Below are 6084 nucleotides of genomic sequence, written 5' to 3'. Positions count from 1 at the left end.
AGGAAACGCTGATTCCATTTGTCATGTCCAAGTCTGCCGTCAAAGCCAAAGCTGGGCTAGCGGAACAACAGAACAACGCCAGCCTCACTCAGGAACCGTCGGTCAAAGAAGTGGCCGTCGTCAACAAGGTACAATATATTATATTATATGTTTTATCATATATAAATACATTATATCTATATATAGTACATGTACATTATATGCAGGTTACTATATATATATTATGTTTTTATGCGTCGCACGCTTGTGCAAATAAATATATTTGCCAATATCTACTGTATATGTGGAGATTGTGTCCATCGCTATCAGTATGGACATACAGCACCTCTATGATTGTGTCACTACCTAAATATATATATATATATATATCCTTGGTAAACTATTAATAGTATGTAAACTGTAATAGGTCGACGTCGAAGCGTTGTTGCCCGAGTACGAAGGCACGTTTTTCGACTACTTGGAATTGTTTTTGCAGTTTGGGTACGTCGTGTCGTAGTTAGTACTATTATTATAATATTTCTTCATTCAACCAAAAAATGGCATATATATATGTTCTAGTCAAATCACGCTGTTTGCGTCGGCGTACCCGCTAGCAAGTGTGTGCAGTCTGCTCAACAACTTGATCGAAATCAAAAGCGACGGGTTCAAGATCCTCATGGCGCACCAGCGCTGCCACCGCGACCACCCCGACGGCATCGGCACGTGGGTGCACGCTTTCACACTGCTGGGGTACGTGGCCGTGGCCACCAACGTGACGATCGTCGGCTTCAACTCCGGCGTGCTGCAGCGCTTGTACCCGGGTATCTCGCCGTTTTACACGCTTGTGGCGGTGGTCGTGGTCGAGCACTTGATCGTGTCCATCATGGTGGGTATCGCCGCCGTCGTGCCCGACGTGCCGCAGCATGTTGCCGAGGTACATATGTCGTCTGGATTGCTCTAGAACGTACTGAGTTATGTCGTGGGGACAGGGCCGGCGTCGGGAGCGCGCGGTGGCCCGCAAAAAGATGCAGCGCGATGCAGAGTTTGACCAGCGGTCCGCGCGACTGCAGTCAGCTGTGGGGCACAAGGCGTTCTTCGACGAGGCGACTGTGGACGAGACGGAAATGGGGCGACTGGAGACGGACGAGGCGGCGGGCACGACGACCATCGCGACCGACAAGTGGCGCAAGTGGGTCGTGGAAGAGAAGATCCGGCGCCGGGTGCTGGAGAAGGAGATCTCAACCATGAACGCCATCTACACGGCATGGATCGACGCCGAAAAGGACAAGGCGCGGCGGCTCCAGGCGGAACTGGATGCCCTCACCACGAAAAAGACAGCGTAAAACTACTGATTTGCATCGGTCGATTGTGCATTTTGAATAGAAAAGGATGTTTGTGACACTATTTCAAGGGTTGATACTACTTGCAGATATTTGATTGGCCACTTGATTCGCGTCTTAGTGGGTTTGGATTGGTCGACATTGGAGTGGGATGCTCGATTGACCAATCAAAACCCAGAACAATAATCAAGTGACCAATCAATACCAAGTCATCATTGAATTAGTGTGTGACTGAAATTAGTGTGCAATTGGACGTAAGAATCGTTCGATAGATTTGACAAATAAGCACAAAAGTCCAAACTTTTTAGGGTAAAACGACAATACTTGACCACCACCATCGTACCTTTCGATTCAATGTTGGAGTGGTACAGCCAGGAGTACCACTGGAAAATTTGATATTCATTGCCTCTAGACATAAATATCCTTTCAGAAGTAATGCCTCTCTACGACGCGATAACTGACGAGCAAACTTGAAGCGACTTCCTGCAGATTTCAGCATGCAAACTTGAGCTTGTAAATTGACATTGATACCTCCATTCACTTTCCATTATGCCGTGACCGTCCCATCGCAAGCCCTAGAAATGTACTTGTATGATTTCAATTTGAGTTTGATTGCCACGAAGAACTCCCATAAAATTATATTCCTCCAACATCACATAGAAATATTAATTTTGAATAGACTAGAAACAGAGTGGTCACAGCCGAGTACCATCCAACATTGAATCGAAAGGTACGGGTACTATTATTACTACGTATTAATTATATTAACTGTAAGGACAAACTACTATTGGTACAATGCGTCCACGACGTGGGCATACTGATTCAACACGACCGATCGCTTGAGCTTCAACGTGGGCGTGAACTCGCCACCTGGGATGCTGAAGTCCTTGTCGAGAATGGCCACCTTTTGAACGTGTTGGGCGCGGGAGATGGCGCGTGCGTTGGCGCGGACGAGGCCTGCGTCGATGTACGCGCGGACTCTGTCGCAGATTTTGGCTTGGGCGACCGTCTTGGCAGAGGACCCGACGTCTTGTTCAAGTACCCGCACAGCCAACGCATCCAGTTGGTCGGTGGGGACACCGTCGCCGTCGGCCACGACGCGAAACGTCACGAGGGCGGCGATAAACTTGCGCTGGTCCCCCACGGCCATGACATTCGATAGGATGGGCAGTTCCTGCTTGAGCACGTCCTCCAGCCCCGCCGGCGACACGTTTTCCCCGCCCGCCGTGATGAGCAGCTCCTTGAGCCGACCTGTGATGGTCACAAACCCGTCGGCGTCTACGCGCGCGATGTCCCCCGTGTGCAGCCACCCGTCGGCGTCGATCGCCCGATCGGTCTCACCTTTGTCCTTGAGGTACCCCATCGTCACATGTCGGCCGCGCAGGTCGAGCTCGCCAGTCGACGGGTCGATTCGGAACTCGGTGCCGACGTTCTTGGTTCCAATTGCCAAGGGTTTGAACTGGTCTGGAAAGTTGCAAAACCCTATCCCAGACGTTTCGCTCATACCCATGACCCCGTAGATGGGTATGTTGAGGGCGGCAAAGTAGTCAAAGCAAATCTGCGACAGGGGTGCCGCGCCCGCGTAGAAAAACTTGCAGCAGTCTAACCCCAATGCTTGGCGTACCCTCTGGAATACGAGGTAGTCGGCCAGCCAAAACCCCCACGGCACTTCGCCCGATTGGCCGAACACGGACGCCGCGACGGTGGCGGCGCCGACGCCCTTTGCCCACGTCACGAGTACTTTCTTGAGCCCCGTCGTGGACCGGCCTACGTCTTGCATCTTCTCCATAAACTTTTCAAACAACCGCGGCACCGTGAGCAGGAACGTCGGCCGGACTTCCTTGAGCGTCGCGCCCAGAGACCCCTTGAGCGCGTCCGGCTGTGCAAAGTACACATGCGATCCGTGCACGGCCTGGCACCCGATGTCGCATTCCTGGCCAGCAATATGCGACAGCGGCAGGAAGCTGACCATGCGATCGTTGTTGTTGAAGTCGTCGGTCGTGAACGGGTGCATGAGCGACGCCTGCGCGAACATGAAGGCGTCGTGGGACACCATCACGCCCTTGGGGCGACCCGTCGTGCCCGACGTGTAGATGAGCGAGAGGCAGTGGCCTGGGCGTTGCGACGCGATGCGGGCGCGGACAACCACGTCGTCCACGGCTTCTCCCAAGGCGATGAACGCCTCGAATGAGTAGACCCGGATATGGCATTCAAAACCTGCTGGCACCGAGTCGTTCCCTACAATGGCAAAGGAAGAAGGCGTGAGTTGACGAAATGTATCGAATAAGACTGTACAAAGCACAATGGCCTGCAGCTTGGGCAAAGCGGGTACGAGAGACGCAAACTTCTCGAGCTGTTCGACGCTGTCCACGACCACAATCCGCGTGTCGGCATGAAGACACACCTGCTGCGTGGCCGCGGCGCTGTTGGTCGCGTAGATGCCCACGGGGACACCGCCGGCCAGGACGGTGCCAACGAACGAGAAAAACCATTCCGAAGCATTGAACCCACAAATGCCCACAGTGTCAAACCGGTTGAGTCCTTGGCTCAGCAGCGCTTTGGCGAAGCGGAAGCTTGTGGCTTCGTAGTGTTGCCACGTGTGATGATGCCTGCAGAGGTGGAACCACAATGTCAGCAGACTATGGAGGAAGGACGAACATGCGCACCATTCGCCGTCGCGTTTGTAGTGCAATGCCGGCTGGGACGCGAACTTGGCCGCCGTGGCGAGAAATGTCGTCGGGAACGTCGTGGGTGGGAACTGACTGTTGTCGGCGCCGACGCGAAGGTCCACTTCTTGGTCAATGCGCGTGGTCTAATGCTAGTTCATGAGCTCATGACGGACGGTGAGCTGGCGCACTTACAGTGTATTGCGGCATGAAGGCAGGTTAGCGAAGGACAAGGAAGTTTGCTGAATGATCGCTTATTTGTTGTCGTCGTACTCACAGTCAAGTTCAACCTCTGAAAACGCATACCTATGTATGTACTGGTGTAGCAGTAGATCCTACCACAGCACCATCTCAAAGTACAGTACACTTGGGCGAGTTTGAAGGGCATTTCATGTGAACATGTATTATGTTTGAACAGGTTTTGTTGTATCTTGCGTCATACTGTAACTAGGTTGAACGTGACGATCGAAAGTGCATGCTTGTAAACTTCACAGTGAACAAATGTCTATTGTGCTGTTCTTGTTGTCGTTGATTTCCAAGGGACGAGTTATCGTTGAACTGGCGCATTGAAAAGGGACAACACCAGTATGTACAGTACATATACACTACTGTACTCCTGGAGTAACTTAGCTGTCAACGCGTTGAGTATCGAGCCGTTCAAGCAAATTGATTGGCTAATCGTCAACTGTTTGAACGTCGGTGGTCTTCGATGGTTGGTTTGATTTGGACTCACAAAGTTGGGTTGTCAATTCTAGCACTGCAGTTGTGTTGCCACATAATACTAGTAGTACTACTATTGACGCCCCAAATGTCATGAAAACGTTGTGTTGTGATCGAATAAAGTCGGACATCTCATCCGACTCAATTCTGATTGGCTTAAATTCGATCTAATTATCGTTTACTTTTTTTTGCTGCATCATTTGGGGTCACAGTCTGTGAATTCCGACTTCATTGTGCTCCTACATCCACAATTTTGAGAAATACTGTAACGCCCAATAAATATGGGTGCCGTACAATCCATTAAGTAGGGTGTATATGCGGGAATGCCATAAAAACCCGGATTACGTCTACGTTTTCTAGCCAGCCGTGCAAATGTGACCATCTTCATTTGGAACATACGAAGCTGACGTCCAAGTTCAGTGAAACCAGGATGATGGCAAATTGGCCATTATATGCCAAATGCAATGCAGCTATAGCCGTGGCCGAGGTGTAGGGACGACCCAAACCAGTGCCAATCGTGCTGTTATAAACGCTTTGGAGCTCCTGCACCGCGAACTTCCACTCACACAAGATATTGCCTTGATTCTTGGTCAAGTCTCGCAATGATCTTGTACACCCAGCTAGCAACGACAATACAGTACAGTACCTTAGAGCCTGGTACTACTGGTGATGTGGAGTACTAACCAACCACTACTACCACAGCCACACCCACAGCCACCACACAGCAATCACTACTGTTCATCCTACGCCCACCAGAGCAAGACCAACCACTACTACCACAGCCACACCCACCACTACTACCACAGCCACACCCACCACCACAGCAATCACTACTGCTCATCCTACGACCACCAGAGCAAGACCAACCACTACTACCACAGCCAGGTGGTGTGGAGCATCCGCCAGAGGGAGGATCCCCCTGACGGATGCTCCACACCTCCAATAGTACCAGGCTCTAAGGTACTGTACTGTACTGTCGTTGCTAGCTGGCGGGTTGCAGGCAAAACTTTATGTTGTTCACCTGCCAAGGTCATTGCACTTTTAACCAATCAATGGATACAGGACATTCGGTCCGACTTTCTTCTGTTAATTTCTCAGGTCTGGTTTTGACTTCGCTTTTGTATATAATAAATATTACAACGAACAAGAAAGTCGGACAAACGGTCCGACGATCACTTGGTTCCTGTATATCCTGTCCGACTTTTTTCCACTAATGGAGGACGATGGCCCGTTGAGGGAGCATCCACGTAGCTCCGTGCGTCACTGGAGTACTGGAAGGCCATTGCAACGACAGGGGGGTGGACATGTTGTTGACAACGATGGTTGGCTTAGTAAAATCATTTGACGTAACGTTAGCTCCGACTTTCTAATCTGACGAG

The 6084-nt window shown here is 50.9% G+C and overlaps 2 protein-coding genes across 7 annotated transcripts in view; one reads left to right on the top strand and one right to left on the bottom strand.

Annotated features, from left to right (window-relative positions):
- H257_07527 (hypothetical protein) overlaps window positions 1–1383 on the top strand; it is a 4729-nt gene extending 3346 nt beyond the window's left edge. The window contains exons 4-7 of one of the 3 annotated variants that reach the window (XM_009833087.1): window positions 3–128; window positions 407–480; window positions 559–913; window positions 969–1383. In XM_009833087.1, the coding sequence (XP_009831389.1) occupies window positions 3–128; window positions 407–480; window positions 559–913; window positions 969–1322 (909 nt within the window). In that variant the 3' untranslated portion in view covers window positions 1323–1383. Of the gene's footprint in view, window positions 1–2; window positions 129–406; window positions 914–968 lie in introns of all 3 variants that reach the window. The other 2 variants (XM_009833089.1, XM_009833088.1) reach the window with 2 other exon arrangements.
- Window positions 1384–2037: 654 nt separating this feature from the next.
- H257_07526 (hypothetical protein) lies at window positions 2038–4238 on the bottom strand. Of its 4 annotated transcripts, XM_009833086.1 has the most exons (4): window positions 4181–4238; window positions 3986–4131; window positions 3615–3928; window positions 2038–3557 (listed from the first exon to the last, which is right to left on the bottom strand). In XM_009833086.1, exons 1-4 carry the CDS (start codon window positions 4193–4195, stop codon window positions 2104–2106), a joined length of 1929 nt encoding a protein of 642 aa, XP_009831388.1. In that variant the 5' UTR covers window positions 4196–4238; the 3' UTR covers window positions 2038–2103. The 4 variants fall into 4 exon arrangements, with proteins under 4 accessions (XP_009831388.1, XP_009831386.1, XP_009831387.1 ...); XM_009833084.1 differs by having other exon boundaries at window positions 2038–3928; XM_009833085.1 differs by having other exon boundaries at window positions 2051–3557; window positions 3615–4131; window positions 4181–4226.
- Window positions 4239–6084: the final 1846 nt, after the last annotated feature.

This window comes from Aphanomyces astaci, assembly GCF_000520075.1.
Source record: "Aphanomyces astaci strain APO3 unplaced genomic scaffold supercont1.16, whole genome shotgun sequence".
Classification (NCBI taxonomy): Eukaryota; Oomycota; class Saprolegniomycetes; order Saprolegniales; family Verrucalvaceae; genus Aphanomyces; species Aphanomyces astaci.
The sequence above is the reverse complement of the archived record's forward strand: the minus strand, read 5'-3'. Positions and strand labels throughout refer to the sequence as shown.